The 19,661-nt window shown below is 39.8% G+C and overlaps 1 protein-coding gene across 1 annotated transcript; it reads right to left on the bottom strand.

Annotated features, from left to right (window-relative positions):
• Positions 1–355: 355 nt before the first annotated feature.
• Positions 356–19,510, bottom strand: LOC101742294 (general transcription and DNA repair factor IIH helicase subunit XPD). Its single transcript, XM_038018338.2, has 19 exons — positions 19,332–19,510; positions 19,161–19,260; positions 18,973–19,070; positions 18,741–18,897; positions 17,745–17,847; positions 16,157–16,287; positions 15,361–15,581; positions 14,678–14,811; positions 13,812–13,928; positions 12,697–12,937; positions 12,388–12,455; positions 9,819–9,922; positions 8,703–8,801; positions 6,976–7,063; positions 6,802–6,893; positions 5,474–5,650; positions 4,417–4,487; positions 3,109–3,247; positions 356–2,502 (listed from the first exon to the last, which is right to left on the bottom strand). The coding sequence occupies exons 1-19, from the start codon at positions 19,334–19,336 to the stop codon at positions 2,365–2,367; spliced, it is 2,283 nt and encodes a 760-aa protein (XP_037874266.1). The 5' UTR covers positions 19,337–19,510; the 3' UTR covers positions 356–2,364.
• Between the last annotated feature and the right edge of the window lie 151 nt (positions 19,511–19,661).

Raw genomic sequence — 19,661 nt, 5'->3', positions numbered from 1 at the left:
TCTGCCCACTGCTGGACATAGGCCTTCCCCAATGCGGTCCTCCGCCTTCCGCATCCAACGACTTCCCGCCGTGCGCACAAAGTCGTCAGTCCACCTGGTTGGAGGACGCCCCACGCTCCTTGTACTACGATGTGTTCGCGCACATAATTTATATAGAAATATGTAGGACCCTCACATATATCCACATAATTTCATAATCATCTCATATCTCAAGGTGGGTAGCGGGATTAATGTTTTTTATGTACATCTGATAACCATTTAACACCAGGCGAGTCGTGACCTCATTCAATAGTTTAAGGCAAGAAAAAAATATCTTCATGTTGTTTAAGGAGGATGCCATAATAAAACAGGTAGATTCATACAAATGATATTTATTATTAATAAAATTCGGTTACGTGCTAATAGGTGCTCCAGTAACAATTAATAAATCGATGCCTCCAATGAACACTACGCTAACTCCAAATTCGTAGATTTACAGGAGGAGCGTTTAAACGAAAAAAGTTGATAAAATCATTATTGCAGATATATTTATGGTTTTTTTGTGTAACTAGCTGATTTACTCTTGCTTCGAACCCCATCAATAATGATTAATTGTAATACTTTTAAAATAGTGAAGCGATTTGCGTGAAAAACGAATATTTCAAAATGTTGAGTTAGTGTTCATTGGAGGCATCGAAATAATTGGGGACCAACTCACACCGTCGCCCGGGCACAAGGTGCGCCGCGCTGTGACAACTAGAGATTCACTTAACTACATACTTATATATCGAAGGGTGAAAGGCTATTTGGTTTAAGCGACATTTCTATTGTTGGTAGGACCTCTTGTGAGCCCGCACGGGTAGGTACCACCACCCCGCCTATTTCTGCCGTGAAGCAGTAATACGTTTCGGTTTCAAGGGTGGGGCAGCCGTTGTAACTATACTGAGACCTTAGAACTTATATCTCAAGGTGGGTGGCGCATTTACGTTGTAGACGTCCATGGGCTCCAGTAACCACTTAACACCAGGTGGGATGTGAGCTCATCCACCTATCTAAGCAATAAAAAAACCACACGACATTTACTTTTGTAATTAACGGTCCGTTTCATTTGGTATTAGCATCAACAGTTCGATATTTTTAATTGAACTTCGATTAAGTTTACCCCATTGAAATAGCTGAAGAATTTTTTTTATGATTACTACGCTTGAAAGGCAAACGTGACTAAGCGACAATAACTGTTTTGTACATAAATGATAGGCAATAACCATATTCGATGCGCAAAAAAAATATATTTCTAGGTCTATTAAAATCATTTGAATCCTACAGATACTAGGTAGATCCTAGATTCTACTACAGCTAGATTCGTTAAAATAAATTTTGTTTTCAGGTATTTCCACTTTAAATTAGTCTACTGTAAAGTTCACGCATTGTCGCTTAGTCACGTTTGCCTTTCAAGCGTCGCTATGTAAAATTTTGGAAAAACCAAAACTTAAACTCTAAATCGCTCTCCTGAAAAGTTGCAAAAATGTCGCTTAAGCCAGCCTTTCACCCCTCGATATGTTTAAATATATACACATATAGGTATTGAACATCCAGCAACAGAGCAAACTAATTTCATTGTCACACGAATGTTTTCCCGATATGGGAATCGAATTCACGACCCCAGCAATCAAGACCACTAACTACCATACCGCCGAATAATATTAAAAATAATTAATTAAAAACATTCAATAAAATCATAGGTCTAAAGACTGATAATTCGTATTTTATTTCCAAATAGTAATAACAGTTTAATAATTGCAGTGAATATTGAGAAATATTATTTGTATTCTTTCAAGAGTATTTTAGTTTACATTTTGTGCTTAATAATAATTAATTAAAGAATTGGTTGTCTGTAAAGTCGGTATACGGACGATAGCCCTACGTGATAACATCAGTAGCAGAACCATTCGAACTGCCAGCTCTGACGTCACGCGAGAAGAGTGTTAAATGCGTCATAAGCCAACGCTTAAGCCAATCGTGCCTCTCTATCGCTTGTTCCGCGCTCTCGCTTGCACGCCCAAGCGGAGCGTGACACTTTTTCGTTCGTGCAGCCGGTGTTCATCGATTTATAAATAAGATGTTATCACCTTAAAAAAATATATTCAGATACACTTTTGTACTGACCTGTACGTATGTTTTTGTTTTCGGTATAAAATAGTAATAAATCAATAAACAGCGTCTGGTCTGTGTAGGAGGCATGGCCACAATACCATGTCTCCGCCAAGTTGTTCCCACTGTATAACCAGACCATAACGACTAGGAAACTCAGTGCTGACCCGGGGCCACTGTGGCCGCGACATAAAATCGGCCACTAGCCGCATACAGGTTGAGTGGTGAGTCCGTTTATTTCTGTATGACTTGTTTCTCTATTTTGTCTTGCTGCTCTTGGGACTGTAGCTGCTGCAGCGTGAGCAGTGACACGCCGAGCTGGTCCTCGCGGGTGAAGGGTTGCGCCATCTGCCGCAGCCAACGCTTGCAGATCTGAAACGTGCGGTCCTCACATCAGGAAGTCGTCGTGGCCTAATGGATAAGACGTCCGGTGCATTCGACATTTGTATATAGCGATGCACCGGCGTTCGGATCCCGCAGGCGGGTACCAATTTTTCCAAAGAAATACACGTACTCAACAAATGTTCACGATTGACTACCACGCTGAAGGAATAACATCGTGCAATATAAATCAAACCTGCAAAATTATAATCTGCGCAATTACTGGTGGTGGGATGTCTTGTGAGTCCACAAGGGTAGGTACCACCAATCTTTCTTTTTTTTAATTGCGCATGTAGGCAGACGAGCATACGGCCCACCTGATGGTGAGTGGTTACCGTCGCCCATGTACTTCAGCAATGCCAGGGGCAGAGCCAAGCCGCTGCCTACCGCTAATCCGACTATTTCTACCGTGAAGCAGTAATGCGTTTCGGTTTGAAGGGTGGGGCAGCCGTTGTAACTATACTGAGACCTTAGAACCTTAGATAGACTTTATATCTCAAGGTGGGTGGCACATTTACGTTGTAGATGTTTATGGGCTCTAGTAACCACTTAACACCAGGTGGGCTGTAAGGGGGGGGGAGGGAGGGGAAGGCGCACCTGCACGGCCTCCTCGGTGCTGAGGTTGCAGAGCGAGTCCCGCAAGTGCTCCTGGATCCAGCGCGGCAGCTTGCTGCGCTTGTCGGCGCGGCTGAACCGCTTGTCCGCGAACACCATGATGCCATAGTCCGTCTTACCGCTGGAACATGTTCCACCACGGTGATAAATACCATTAAGGCCCGGTAGAACTCGAGAAGGAAATGACTAAGTATTACTTACTCATATATTATACTCGAGTTTAATCTTAAGCGAGTCACATTAAAACCCTTTCACTCAGTTATAACGAATCGACCTCAAAAACGGAGGAGGTTCTCGATTCGAATGCATTTTTCTTTTGTGCGTGTCACGTCAGTTCCTTTTTTGTGTGAAGGTTTGTGCTTCTCATGTGGTCACGTTAAAATTTATTAAACTAACATCCTGATCATGTGGTTAGTGCGAGTTTTTTAACGTTCTCGATAGCGTAAAAGTTAACTCATATTTGCATGGAATGGGATCGTTTGCCTACGATTGCCGCCAGGGGCGCTGTTCCAACTGAGTACAAAATTACCTTAACTTTTACGCTAACGTGAACGTTAAAAAACTCGCACTAAGCACATAGTTGATTAAATAATTTGAACTTACAACCCAATAATGTATTTCTGCATGCAGCAGTGATGCGAATCTTGCGATGGATGTGTGGAGTAACGAGAATGGATAGAATACGGAATGAATACGTTAGAGGAAGTCTGAAAGTGGCACCTGTGACAGAGAAGTTGAGAAGTGCGCGTTTAGGATGGTATGGACATGTGATGAGACGTAATGAAACTGAAGTCGGTAAGAGAGTGTTAACTAGGATACAGAGGAAGAGGTAGACCTAAGAAGAAATGGATGTATTGTGTGAAAGACGATATGGGTAGGAGGGGAGTGAGCGAAGAAATGGTATATGATAGAGGAGTATGGAAGGAGGAAACACTACTGGAAATTTTACTGGTGGTAGGACCTCTTGTGAGTCCGCGCGGGTAGGTACCACTACTCTGCCTATTTCTGCCGTGAAGCAGTAATGCGTTTTGGTTTGAAGGGTGGGGCAGCCGTTGTAATTATACTTGAGACCTTAGAACTTATATCTCAAGGTGGGTGGCGCGGCGCATTTACGTCGTAGATGTCTATGGGCTCCAGTAACCACTTAACACCAGGTGGGCTGTGAGCTCGTCCACCCATCAAAGTAATAAAAAAAACGCGCCGACCCCGGGTGACTGGGAGGAGGACAGGAGAATGAGGATGAATGCAATAATGATTTTAGAATGAATGAATGTGTGATGTCCCACTGACCGGAGCGCGCGGCCGACGCACTGCGCGGCGTGACGCATCGCGTCGAACGTCAGGAAGTCGTTCTCGCGAATCTAACAATTAAACAAAAAAAATCCACTTCAATTTCTATGATTTGTCCTTCTTCAAACGAGGCTTGTTCTCAACGTTGTACTCAACGATAGGTAGCGGCTTGGCTCTGCCCATGGCATTGCTGAAGTCCATGGGCGACGGTAACCACTCACCATCAGGTGGGCCGTATGCTCGTCTGCCTACAAGGACAATAAAAAAAAACATTGTACATGTTCATTAAATTCTGGATGCGTATTGTTACGCCGGTAAGAGTAACGCCATCTATCGCCGAATGGTTAAACGAATATCGAAGGATCTAGTAGCATCTAGAACGCTCGAAAAGTACAACGCCATGTATTGTCAGATAGCGAAAATACATTTCTCGACTTTTGTGGAATATTCTCGATAATTCTATGGATGTCGTATCGATTATAAAAGCGTTGCAGAGATGGCACGCAGTCAGTCAGTAATTGGAACTACTCGAAGCGAAACAGGGAACAGATCACCTGAAGCCAAGCGGAACAAGCGAATTGAGAGTTTTAAAGTGTTTGTAGGGTGCTTTAAGTGTTGAATACAGTTTTTAGTTGTACTTTGGTGGAACATTTATTTATCCCAGCGCGTAACAATATGTACGTATTCGGGGATTTTGAGTCTCACTTGAAGGTTCACTATCTCAGTATATAAACAACTGTACGTGTAGCTGTAATTCATCTAACACGAAGGTAGTCAAGCTCCGTAACCCCGCACGTCAGCTGTGTGCCTAACGACAAACATAGGGGCGCTGTTCCAACTCCATACAAATTTGAGTTAACTTTTACGCAATCGAGATGTTAAAAACTCGCACTAAGAATACTAATTGTTAACTCTATTTGCGTACGATTGACAAGACTGTAAGTACGGGCCCTCGGACGCGACCTCCGAACATCAGTAGCGTTAAATACACCCAACAAAATTGGCATAACTTTTATAGTTTCTTAACGTTTATACGATACAATGAACAAGGGCGCACCTGGAAGTTCTCCCGCAGGTAGTCGAGCCGTGCCTTGAGGATGCGGCTCTGCGTGAACACGTAGGGGATGCCGAACATGAGCACGGCGCGGCCCAGGTGGTGCTCGAAGTCCACGCCCTCCGACACCTTGCCGCGGGCCACGGACAGCAGCACGGCGCCGCGCCCCGACTCGCACGCCTGCGCACCGCACCCACCTCACACCACAAGATACAACGATGCACGAAGTCCAGATAAGGTTTAAAAGGTAGATAAATCTTATATTTATCTTTTACTGGCTGACCCGGGCAGACTTCGTAGTGGCCTCAATCGATAAACAAAATCCTAATCTAAGTGACACATCTAAGGGAAAACAAAATTGTTATTTTTATTTCATTCCGAGCATTTTCATATTTATCTATGTTTTAAGCCTTCTCTGGACTTCCACAAATAATTGAAGATCAAAAGCTAAAATCGGTCCAGCCGTTCTTGAGTTTTAGCGAGACTAACGAACAGCAATTCATTTTTATATATATAGATTTATCGATGGAGGCACTACGAAGTCTGTTATAAATACATATTTGGCTCAGTGTGGTTAGTGCGAGTTTTTTAACATAGCGTAAAAGTTAACCCAATTTAGTATGCAGTTGGAACAGCGCCTCTAGCGGCAAACGTACGCAAACGTTCCAACTCCATACAAATTCGAGTTAACTTTTACGCTATCGAGAACGTTAAAAACTCGCACTAAGCACACTGGTGTAAAGTTAGATTTTAAAGTGAAACTTTTATTACATCGTCTCAAACTTTTCCGTCTGTGTGTTGCATGTCGCGTGACGGTCGGCCGCGGAGTAGGGATAAAGTGAAAGGCGCTCGTCAGAGCAGCCAAGGCCAATATGGCGGCGCCTATAGTTCGCAGCAGCTGACCGTGTAGTGTATAGACTATTACTCATTTGTGCCAGTGATCCACGCTATTGTTTGTTTTTGTCAGTGTTTAATGTAAATGGTGTTTGTCAGAGTTAAATGTCTATAATGTGAAAAAAAAAGTTTCACTTTTAGCGTGGTTTCATAAAACACACAATCCTTTTTATTGCTTAGATGGGTGGACGAAGTCACAGCCCACCTGGTGTTAAGTGGTTACTGGAGCCCATAGACATCTACAACGTAAATGCGCAACCCTCCTTGAGATATGAGTTCTAAGGTCTCAGTATAGTTAAACGCCCCCCCCCCCCCCCCTTCACACCGGAACGCATTACTGCTTCACGAGTATAATTAATCATCCTTAAAATTTCTGACAGTAACTAGTGATGCTCTATATGTAAGGGTCCCGCTGGTGGGGCGGCGGCGCCACTTGCCTTGATGTAGTTGATGAGGGCGAAGCTCGTCTCGGCGGAGTCTTGCGTCTCGATGAACAGCAGCTTGTGTCGCTGCAGACTCGCGACTACACCTGCACACGCGTTACATTTGTTACGAGAGGGGCCCGCGGACATCACGCTGCATCGTGTTTATGTGGCCGAGTTTCCGCTCACCCTGGTCGTACCAGGCCCCCACGACGCTCTCCAGATACAGGTACGACGTGAAGAAGCACACCACGCCGTCAGGCACGCACGCCGACATCTGTAGATGAGAGAACATATATTTACTAACACTCATTTATAAGTACCGTTACGCGCTGGGATTCGGGATAAATAAAATTCTACCGAATTACAAGTTAACACTATATTAGCACTTAGAACACTTAAAACACTTAACAAACGCTTTAAAACTCTCAATTCGCTTCTTCCGCTTCGCTTCTGGTGATCCTTTCGCTGTTCCGATTACTGACTGCGTGTTTTTTTTTCCTACCTAAGCTGAGAGCCTTGAGAGGCTATATCAGCGTAGCCTTAACTAGTAGGTGAGCTCACGGGGCTCAAACCTGACAACATTTCTAACATGAGCCCTAGCTAGCGAGCCGAATCGGAATTGTAACCCACTGAGAAGATCAGGCGAGAAACTCAGTGGACTGTGTCTGAAGGCATCTCTGCAACGCTTTTATAGTCGAGCCGAAATCCCGAGAATCGTCGAGAATATTTCACAAAAGTCTAGTATTGTGTATTTCCGTTATCTGGCAATAGATGACGTTGTACTTCTCGAGCGTTCTAGATGTTACTAGATCCTTCGATATTCGTTCGACTATTCGGCGATAGATGGCGTTACTCTTACCGGCGTAACAGTACTAATGGTTTCCCAGTTGTACACTACACTATAGATAAATAATATTAAACTTAACGCCAGGTGGGCTGTGAGCTCATCCACCCATCTAAGCAATAAAAAAAAGTGCGCTCCTCTATATTGTTACGCCGGTAAGAGTAACGCCATCTATCGTCGAACAGCAGAAACGAATATCAAAAGAACCAGTAAAATGTAGAACGATCGAGAAGTGCAACGCCATCTGTTGTCAGACAGCAGAAACGCATATTGAAAATACCTGACTTGTGAGGGATGTTTTCAATAATTCTAGGGATGTCGTATCGCCGGCAGTGATGACATGGATCAGTTTGTTAATCGAATCTACTCGAAGCGAAACAGCGAACGGATCAGCTGAAGCGAAGCGAAAGAAGTAAATTGAAAATTTTAAAGTGATTTAAGTGCTAATTTGTACTACCGTAGAATTTTTATTTATCCCGAACCCCAGCGCGTAACAATATTCTCTATGAGTGTGAGATATTTCATACTACTCCGCAAAATTTTCATAAAAAGGGGTACAAAGTTTTTGCTTCACCTATAAATATACAGATAATAATATTCAGATATTGTGTGCCGTTTTATAAGGACGGCATTGTTGTAGGTGAAGACAACGGTAAGATTGAGGTTTATTGTTTTGATTGTTCTCAAGACGATGAGAAGTGGTTAAATTTAATATCAAAGACAGGTACGCGAGCGTCTATGTTTAGACGAAACTGTCTATAGGCATTGTAATTGTGACCATCCGTTGTTAAGTGAGTAACAATCAAACTGAGACGATAATTATATAAAGAACTCATTTCAGCGGGGTGCGTTTGTACTGTAAAAACTGAGACCTTAGAACTCATATCTCAAGGTGAGTGGCAGCATTTACGTTGCAGATGTCTATGGGCTCTTAATACCAGTGGGCTTTAAGTTCGCCCACACATCTAAGCAATAAAAAAGTGACATGGTCGCCATATCGCAGGAGTCTTTCGTGGACATGTGCAAGATCCATATGACTATAAGCGGCGGCGCAGTACGAGAACGGTACCTCGACCAGCAGCTGCCCGTAGTTCCTTATGACGGCGACGTCCTCTCTCGTCTCGTACTTGGACGATATGGCCACCTGATCGCTGCCCTTCGATACTATCTGAAAGATATAACAAAAAACAATTATTAGGTACAGAGGGACGCAAACGTGCATGGATATTTGTATGAACCTACAGCTAACGCCATTTTTTTATGAACAAAGGATTACTGGAAATTCCTCCGGGCTCTTTTCGGTTTCACCAGGACAGGTGGGCGAGCAAGGGCTCAGCCAGGAGAGGTAGGATTTGCTAACAGCTGCCCGAGCGCCTCCGAAGGAGACCTAACAACTCAAGAGCAGCTGCTTTGCTAATGAATCTACTACCGGATCGGAATCGCGACCCGCTGAGAAGATCCGGCGAGAAACTCGACGGGCTGATGCATGGGTTAGGTTGCACGGCGAACTCTTTGTCGAGTTCGACGAATACGGTTACCGGGGTCCCTCAGTCTGCTCCTAGTGTTAGAGCTGAAGGCGTCTAATTAAGGCATGCTAACGCCATCTGTTATTGAAGGGCGGTACTAGCTGGTGATGTGTAGTAGTCTGTTACTGGTACCAGATTGTGCTTTATTAAACATGTGAAAAATATTTTGTATGGTGCATGTACAATCTCAATGTTTAGAATGAAACAGAAGATAGGTAAAAATATGTACCTAATAAGATGATTGATGATTTAAATGTGATGAAGACAAGTAAATAAACCCAGCAACGCCATCTAATTAATGTATATTAACTCGCATAAAAATGCACTAACGCGTTTCGGGTTTCGTACCGCCGTTAGACAATATTGAGAGTTTGACCTCAAGCCTCATGGTGGGTAGCGTTATGCACGTTATGATATGACTACGGGATCCGGTGAACACTTGAAACCAGATCTTCCGATATGACTAAAGAGTAATCTTATGTCTCTGTGAAATCAATTGATATATCAGTTCTGTCAGCTTCAACAGTGATGAGCAGCTCGTGGACATTCTCCCTTCCTCCACCCTCAGTACATCCAGTGATTCACGAGAGCTCACGACTAACCTATTTACAATATATCGCAAGTTCTATGAGCTAAGGATCCCGACTGACAAAACTAACCATGGGCAGTATGCACGGCCTGGCCAGGGTCATGGTGAAGGAGCTCATTATCACCGGATTGAAGTCCAGGATCTTCGGGTACATGTCCAGCGGCGAGAGGGTTCCTGAAATTTCCACGAAACTATTGTTACGCTGGCAAGAGCAATGCCATCTATCGTCGAATAACAGCAACTAGTATAAGAACAGAAACTAATATAAGAACGTTGCCGGCTAACATTCGAGTTTGCAAGTCTGTTTCTGTTTTAAGTACAAGTTCAAACAATTCTATTTCTCATCAACCGAATGATCATTGTTCTATGCTCTTCGTATATACTGTGTTACTTATAATATTTTGTATTCAAGTTTAACAATATTTATGTTGAATATGGCGGTCGAATGAGCATGGTTACTGATTTTCATGGGCCACCAGACGGGCTCGGCTGGATCGCATGCAGCGTACGTACTGATAGTCTGAGTAATAAAAGCACTGACTTCTTATGAACAATTGTATTTTGTCTGAATTACAACATTTAATTATATTCAAGTCTGATTGAAGAGTACTGAAGACGCGTCCGTTCGCGTGAGGGGCGCTTGGGCAGAGAGCGAACAGAGTAGTTGAATGACAAAACTGAACATTAACATAGATTATTACGGCTTCGTACTGATCTAATACAGATAAACAATTTCGTTTCTACAGAGTAATAATTACATGTGAATTTGCGTGAACAATTTACTATGTGTATTTGCGTTACTATAATTCTCATGTTGTATTTGTTATTTTAGCTGTTCTACACACACTTATCCCTTTTTAATTATTATTCTCATAATCCTCTCGCAGGTCTGCTGGAAGAGATTTCTTAAAGAAATAAGCAGTGCCTTTGTACATAATTTTCCTATTACTATTAATGTCTTCTTTTTTGTGTGTACATAAATAAATAAATAATAATAAAAAATAATAAGAACTAGTAAAATCGAGAACGCTCGAGAAGTACAACGCCATCTATTATCAAATAGCGGAAACCCGTATCGAAACTACTCGACCTGTTCTCGATAATTCTAGGGAAGTCGTATCGACTATAAAACCGTTGCAGAGATGACACAAAGGCAGTTAGTTATCGGAGCTACTCGGAGCGAAACAAGCGAACGGATCACCTGAAGCGAAGCCGAAGAAGCGTATTACGAATTGTTAAGTCGTCGCTGTCAAACCAAAATCTGCTATGTGCAAAAACTATTTTGAATTAACGAGTAAAAACATTTTCGTATAAAATTTTATATGAATGTGAATTTTTAAGAACTATATACATATATCAAATGAAAGCTGTAGATAAATATTCAAGCTATAGACACATAACAGTTTTTTTTTTACGGTAGATAGGGCTGTGAACTATACGAAAAGGTCAAAAAGTTAAAATCTCAAAAAGTGCACATAGCAGATTTTGGTTTGACAACGACGAAATGCTCTGTAAGCGTTCTAAGTGTTAAATATAGTTTTAATTTGTACTTCGGTTGACATTTTATTTATCCCGAACCCAAGCGCGTAGCACTATACAGCTAGCAGCCAAACAGCATTTACGTTCTTTGTCATATCAACGAAAACATTTTATTCGCTGAAATTCTCCCATCTACAATTGGCTGTTTAACTTACTTTCAAGATCTTTGGGAACGACATATCGTTTCAGTATTAGATACAATGGACATTTAAAAATATAAGCTGTGGCTGTGGTATATATACATATATTTCCAATTATTCCAATTATAATTAATTATATAATTATAGAAATATTATTAATAAAAAAATATTACTTAAGATTATTATTTCTTATATAGTTTCTAAAGTTGTTGTAGCAAACCGATTTGTATAACCTTTAAGCTTTGTTGAGACTTGTATTCCTTATGATATTGTAGGTAAGAATTGAAGAACAAAGGACAATGACCACATATGTATGGAATTCCGTCTTAAGTTGTTACACAATAAATCTTTATTTATTATCGACTACGCTTTATATATTATCGAATAAAAGTGTTCGCTTCCCCATAATTAACCGGGTTTTCAAGTAATAATGTTAAGCCCACAAACAAAACATATATATCATATAGCGTTGTATACAGTTGCGTCTGCGTGAAACGGAACACAGAAAAAATAATTATTTTAACTTAATGACAAAATCGTAATTCAATACGTTGTAAAATATAATATAATAATAATATAATATACCTAGTTATTTAACTGTATAAGATTTTGATATCATTTTTGTAATGATTGAGTCTACAAATTCATACATGAGTAGTCTTGTCTAAATAGAGAGAACGAAACGTCATGTCATGACTTTAATACGGAAATGATGCGAACAATTTTTGGTTAATCTTAAAATTATAATTCCGGTCCTGTATAAAATATTTCTGTAGTGAAATTGATTGTAACAAATGAGAAAACTATTTCGATGTTATTTTGATTCTGCAACATGCAAGTTTGCTAGACGACTTTTGGTCATTCTCCTTTCATATTTGTCTTACTTGGGTTAATTGAATTTAAGACTCGGAATTGTATATAAAATGTCCTTTTTGAGTTCAAGGATGTGGAGTATTGTACCTGACGTGATGATGACGGTCTGGAACCTCGCGAAGACCGGCCGCATCGCTATTGAGGAGTCCATACATCTGGACAAAAGAGATAGATTACAAATATTATAGTCATTGAGGATTTCTTTCTTCTCAACCATTATAGAAGTTCAACTTCTTTGGGCTAAACGAAATTCGACATTTATCGGGCTTTCGAAGAAAATAGTTATCTATCCTGTCGTTAAAGAAGTTTCACTTCTGCCATGTGACGTGCACTATTTTAGAATTTTAACATTTGCATCACACAAAACATACAACTTACTGATAAGGAAATACTCACGAAAAATGCAATATAGGATTCGAAACATTCGGCGTTTTGTCGTCGAAGGGCTCGATTATGATCGTGAAGCCCTTGGTGTAGGTCGAGACCAGGGTCGCGAGATGCGTGATCAGGACTAGCGATGATAAGTGCGACGGATCCGGTATCTGGAGCGTTCTCATCAGGGAGGCGAGGCGAGATGCGCAGAATCGTAGCGGCTTCCGTTCTATGCACACCCGACTCGATACGTCTTTTAAGAAACCTGTTGATCGTAATTTTACTGGGCATAATGTTCTACTAGACATTCTAGCCATTGTCCCATAATACTGTGCTTATTAATTTCAACATGATGAGAGTCACTTTGCACGAAATTTTCTTCTTTCTTTCCTTATTTTTATTGCCCTCGAAGATAGACGAGCGTACGGCCCACCTACTGGTGGTAGGACCTCTTGTGAGTCCGCCCGGGTAGGTACCACCACCCTGCCTATTTCAGCCGTGAAGCAGTAATGCGTTTCGGATTGAAAGGTGGGACAGCCGTTGTAACTATACTGAGACCTTAGAACTTGTCTCAAGGTGGGTGGCGCATTTACGTTGTAGATTTCTATGGGCTCCAGTAACCACTTAACACCAGGTGGGCTGTGAGCTCGTCCACCCATCTAAATAAAAAAAACCCAATAAAAAAAATTAAAGAAAACCTAATGGTAAGTGGTCACCGTCACTCATGAACGTCAGCAATGCCAGGGACACAAAAAAACCGCTGTCTACCGTTGAGTACTCGTTGTAAGCCTCATTTGACGACATGTCATATCTCATAGCGGATGTCATAGCGATTTCTTTTTCTTTACATCAATTTCTGTTTTTTCCAAGATCTCTGAAATTTACCAATATTATGAATAATGACTTTTTTTAACTAAAGTATTTTCTGCTAACTTTCGTACATATAGAGAAGAACGAGAAGTTAAACTTCTTTATCCTTTATTATTATTATTTAGTACAACACTACCACACTACCACACGGAATACTCATTGAACCCCTTAAATGTGGATATTAACGTTCGCGCCGTGACGATGGGCGTAGCCCGCTATTGCACAGGCAAAAACGGATCAATCAGGACTTCTCCGTAAGTAATGCATACCCGCAGGAGACTCTTGCACCACATGCTGTATGCGCAGTCTGGTCTTCACATATTCGATGAACCGCTTCAGGAAGCTGAGAAAGTGCTCGGCGTTCCTGATGTTACCGGGTACAACCTCTGCAATTATAAACAAAACTATCGATAAGGTGATAAACTATACTAATATATAAATCTACAGTGGTTTTTACGGATTCTCCGTTATAACTACTGAACCGTGCATCCGATTGAGTTGAAACTTGGTATCCATGTAGAAAATACAGGTACTTAATGTATACGCTAATATATATTAGAGTGTTGGACTCCCTAATAATAAAATCGATGAACACCGGCTGCACGCCCGAAAAAGTATCGCGTTCCGCTTGGGCGTGCAAGCGAGAGCGCGGAACAAGCGATAGAAAAGCACTAACTATTGGCCCAAGCGTTGGCTTATGACGCATATAACTCTCTTTTCGCGTGACGTCAGAGCTGGCAGTTCGGATAGTTGTGCTACTGACGTTATCACGTAAAGCTATCGTCCGTATACCGACTTTACAGACAACCATTCGGTCAGCACGGCTGACATACCCTACACACCGGAACACGTTGCTGCTTCGTGACATAAATAGGCAGGGTTCTAGTATTTACCCATACCGGCATTAAGAATTTCAGCATTTCATGTTTGTTATGTGATGTTATTCCTTCTTCAAAGAATTTATTCGTGTACAAGTGTTACACATGTGTACTTAAAACTCCTTACAAAAATATTTAAATCTGCTTGTGGGATAGCTTTTAACTTTTAATATATTTCTAAATAAGTAATACAATTTTAAATGAAACTCTCAGTCAATGAGGTTGTAATTAAAACGTTAGCCATGACAATTGCTCACCGTTCAACACTTCATCGGGTAAAATAGGGTTGCCCAGTATTGTATCAGTCTCCCTCTGTATGGCGGCGTCCTTCAGCCCTGCCACCAGTTGCTCGTACTCCATCGTAAGACGAGCCGCGTCTTCGTCACGAATTCTGTTAAGTTCAAATTTTCTCTTGTGTAATTGGAACCTAAGACTTGTATAATTGTAAAATCTATCTATCTATTGTAAAATCTTTGTAAAAGTCTGTTTTACTTCAATGCGCAAGTAAGATTGTGGTCCACCGGCTGTGAAGTGGTTGACGAGATGGACATCAGGTTACAAATATCTCTGAGGTTCCAATTACCTATAGGAACTATCTATATCTATAGCAGCTCTACCTCATATTAATGACTGCATAAATTCTTTTTGTTTTATTTTTATTTATTGCTTAGATGGGTGGACGACCTCATAGCCCACCTGGTGTTAAGTGGTTACCGGAGTCCATAGACATCTATAACGTATCGTAAATGCGCCACCCACCTTGAGATATGAGTTCTAAGATCTCAGTATAGTTACAACGGCTGCCCAAACCTTCACGGCAGAAATAGGCAGGGTGGTGGTACCTACCCGTGCGATTCAAAAGACGTTCAAAGTTGGTCGTGAGCCCGTCGTCTACCGCACTACAGTAATTAAAAAGGAAAGCAGCTACTTAATTACTCACTCTGCAACAGTCTTCTCAAGTTGCTGTAATGCCTGCGAGCTCTTGTCTATGGTCCGCCTCGTGATCTTCACACTAAGGGAGTCTATACACACGTTGTCTATGTTGTGAGCCTCATCAAACACGACCACCGCCTCCCTGTTCAGTTCCTTCGAGACAACTTCTGCTATTTTTGGATCTAGCAAATAGTGATATGAGTACACCACTATCTCAGCGTGAATTATCTGAAATATACCCGTGATATTGAATTAGATGGGAAGATTAGCTTGCGACCCACCTTATTAAGTTAAATTGTTACCAGAGGTGATAGACACCACACAGTAAATGTAGCAAACCTCAAGACATGAAGTGGAAGTTCTAGTTATTTAACTAGTCACATTAAGACTTCATAGACGAAATAGGTACAACGATAGTCCTCACCTGTGCAGGATAAAAATACTACCATCTTATTGAAATTGATGCTGGCTTAAGTAGTAGTAGATAGCTTTCAGTGAATAGATGAAATATGACAATTATTTTTTATTGAAATACAATACTAAAAACGTCAATTAATTAAAGAGAAATTTAATTAATTAATTAAAGAGAGATTAGTAGAAATTGTAACCAAATATATGTTTGGTAACTAATTAATATAAAAAAAAATTATATTTATATTCACATCGTGGGTGTCTAATCCAATAAGAATCAAAGTCTATGGTTTTTTGTTACCTCATCACAACACGAACTATGACAGTGTAAAATAAAAGTAAATGATAAAAAAATTCAAAACAAATTAAAAATTAATTAAATTACTGCTCACAGCAAATCTCGCAAGAAAATATGGACACCAATTTCTATCAGCACCATATTGTTTCATATCATCCATAGTGTAGACTCCGTATGGTAACATAGACTCTTTGCCTTCACGATTGAAGCCCTCATAAAATTGACCTGCAATAATATTCATTTAGTTCTACAAGTCTAACCAAATATGAGTTTAAGAGGATCTGAATATTTATCCAAAGATCCCCAGGCATATAACCTTTACCAACGTGTTACATAATGCAGCTCCATTGTGAAGTTGTATTATCTCAAGATACATAGCTATTTAAGCCTGTGTCTATGGGGTCACAATGACAAAATACAGTAATAGTTTTTTTATCCACAGTAGCAGGTACAGCCCACAGGATACTGAGCAGTGACTGATGCTTATCGGCATGTGAAATAAATAAATAATCAAGTTGCTACATATAGCGGTTGTAAATATCTTATATCTATGCAAGTCTTTCATATACTAATAAAATACATAATAAGCAAATGTTCTCGATTAACTTCCAAGGTGAAAGAAATAACATTGTGTAATAAAAATAAAAACCGCAAAATTATAATTTGCGTAACTACTGGTGGTAGGACCTCTTGTGAGTCCGCGCGGGTAGGTACCACCACCCCGCCTATTTCTGCCGTGAAGCAGTAATGCATTTCGGTTTGAAGGGTGGGGCAGTCATTGTAACTATACTGAGACCTTAGAACTTTTATCTCAAGGTGGGTGGCGCATTTACGTTGTAGATGTCTATGGGCTCCAGTAACCACTTAACACCAGGTGGACTGTGAGCTCATCCACCCATCTAAGCAATAAATAAAAATAAAAAAACAGATTAATTTAGACATATTTTATATGAGTCGACTATTATCAAAGCCGGCAATCTGACTTTTGGACAATGATTGGTAAATCAGAAAAACGAATTATTGACTTTGTATTCCATTGGCAGTCACAAAACTCTTCTGAACGACATCTTAGATAAATAACAGGTTAAGTATTAACCTTTATTTAATGCAGGTTTTGAACCGTATTCTTTGAAGGAGACGATTATATTCAAATCAATCTGTATTGACATATCAATAGGAGCCTCTGGGTCTGCGGAGGGACTTCGGTTCCCTCTGTATTTTGTACCGTATGTTCCATGGGGAGTGCTCTGAGGAATTGTTCGAGATGATACCAGCATCTCGTTTTTACCATCGCACCGCCCGCCACCGGAGTAGAGTTCATCCATACAACCTGGAGCCACTGCGATCATCCACAGTGCGTTTCCAGAGATCTTTTTTGCCACGTACCATCCGGCTATGGAATGAGCTCCCCTCCATGGTGTTTCCCGAGCGCTATGACATGTCCTTCTTCAAACGAGGCTTGTGGAGAGTATTAAGCGGTAGGCAGCGGCTTGGCTCTGCCCCTGGCATTGCTGAAGTCCATGGGCGACGGTAACCACTCACCATCAGGTGGGCCGTATGCCCGTCTGCCTACAAAGGCAATAAAAAAAAAATAAAAAAAACATATCAATAAAATTTTTTTGTCCAAATGCACAGATTGCCACCTTTGATAATAGACAACTCATATCAAGGCGAGAACTTACAAATTGGCACAGAGCTATCACGTTCATGCCTGTCTCGTATATAGCTTGCTGTGAGGGCATGACATTTGCCATCTACAAGCTTCCCTTCTCTTTCTCTTGATACCTGTTATTAAAAAAAATTACAATAGATTAATTTTTCGATAATATCCTATTAATAAAATAAATTTAAGTATGCATTTTCTCTACGCATTATTTTCAAATGAAGTGATGAGAGGTAATCATATTATTATGTGGTCCACATTATTTATTTGGTGGAAATTTCCCATGATGCCAAAAGTCACCTATAAGTTTAATAATTAACTTAAGTTCTTTAATAAAATTTTGTAGTGCTTTTGTTTCTCTTTGAAATAAATAAATCAAGGGCTTATGAAATAAGAGCTTCGGGAATGAAGTATTTTTTAATTATTTTAATAAGTTTCATGAGGTCTCTTTTTGTTATATATTGTAAATCTTCATTAGTTAAAAATTTCAATTTTTTTTATTTATCTTGCTGTTTCAAACTGGAATCTATGCCCTAGTTCCTTAGGCTGATTACTATTTGAGGAGCACTCAAAAGGAGAAAACAATTTATGATCATTTATGTTTTTCTAGCAGAATGATAAAGCCACAAACATGGCACCTACTTTTTAGGTATTAAATTACGTACAAGTGTTTCATCCAGTATCCTGATACTGAAATTTAGCAATCACAAATCAATAGAGCATGGGTCAAGGGTGGAAGGTTCTAATATTTTTTGTCTATGCATTTGTTACTTAAATTTGTTTTAAAATAATTCCAAAACAAAAGTAGAGCAGAAACTGGGCGTTTTGGACATGACATGAGAGGAGCTAGAACAGACTGCCCAAGACTGATATAAATGGAAGAATTTTATTTGAGCCCTACATCACGGCCTAGGGAAATAGAAAAGAAAGAAGAAGATAATTCCAAAAATATAGTACTAATCATAGATAACAAATGCACAATATTTTTTGTTCAGACTTATAAATTGAAACTTACATCAGGATGAATACATAAGTTTTTCCTGGAACTAAGAACAACTCCTGTTAAGTTCGGTTTCTCTCCTTGAGATTTCTCATAATAATTGAATAAATTCTTTAGTTCTTCTAACACTTTTTCTATTTCTGGCACTGTACGAGAGCAGTAGATTAACTTTCTGAAAAAGTATATGTACATATTTTTTTATAATTAATTAATTTTAATCATTAATGTTCTTGTTCATTTTAATTACCTGACATGATGAGGGTTCTGTATCATATAAGCTACGATTAAAGACAGGAGCGATATGGTTTTTCCGGTTCCGGAAGGCATCTCTAACAATCCATGTCCCTACAAGTTCAAGCAAGATACACAACATAACCTTAAAATTTTAGGATTTTGTTTAAAGTAGATTCCTTTTTTAATACAGATTTTGAATACCTTAGCGTCCAATGCACGTTTTAACTCTAACATATAAGCATACTGTTCCGGATAAATGTAATCGTATGGGAAATAGACCAATAAACCATCGACAGTTAGCCTGAAAAAGTAATGAGATTATTAAATTAATGGTATTTGTTTTTTTTATATATTCATTTATTAGTGACATACTTCATGGTGAAAATATAAGCCCTTCACAACTATCTATTTTAAATAATTATAAACAAACAAGTCAAGCAATACATGAATTAATTAAATAACCACTTTGTTTTGATTCGAGTGACAGACATATATTAAGTGTATAATCTATGTGACAGACTACCACAGAACACTATTACTTGCAGACTACCTACATTAAAAACTAATAATTTTTAATGGCTTTTATAACCTGGTAACTAAGACTTTTAAGTCATGTCTTATTTTAATTTATATAATTATTTTTATGAAAAATGATAAAATGGAGTGAAATGAAATGAAATGATAAATGACCACCATTTTACT

Source organism: Bombyx mori, chromosome 21, assembly GCF_030269925.1.
Source record: "Bombyx mori chromosome 21, ASM3026992v2".
NCBI lineage: Eukaryota > Metazoa > Arthropoda > Insecta > Lepidoptera > Bombycidae > Bombyx > Bombyx mori.
Note: the sequence above shows the minus strand (reverse complement) of the source record. Positions and strands in the feature narration are given on the sequence as shown.

Excerpts from the sequence above, each read along its gene's own strand:
- LOC101742294 (XM_038018338.2), bottom strand. Across the intron at positions 18,898-18,972 it reads CAGAACCCTCATCATGTCAG|AAAGTTAATCTACTGCTCTC; the intron begins GTAATTAAAATG and ends ATACTTTTTCAG. Across the intron at positions 17,848-18,740 it reads ACTTATGTATTCATCCTGAT|GTATCAAGAGAAAGAGAAGG; the intron begins GTAAGTTTCAAT and ends TTTTAATAACAG.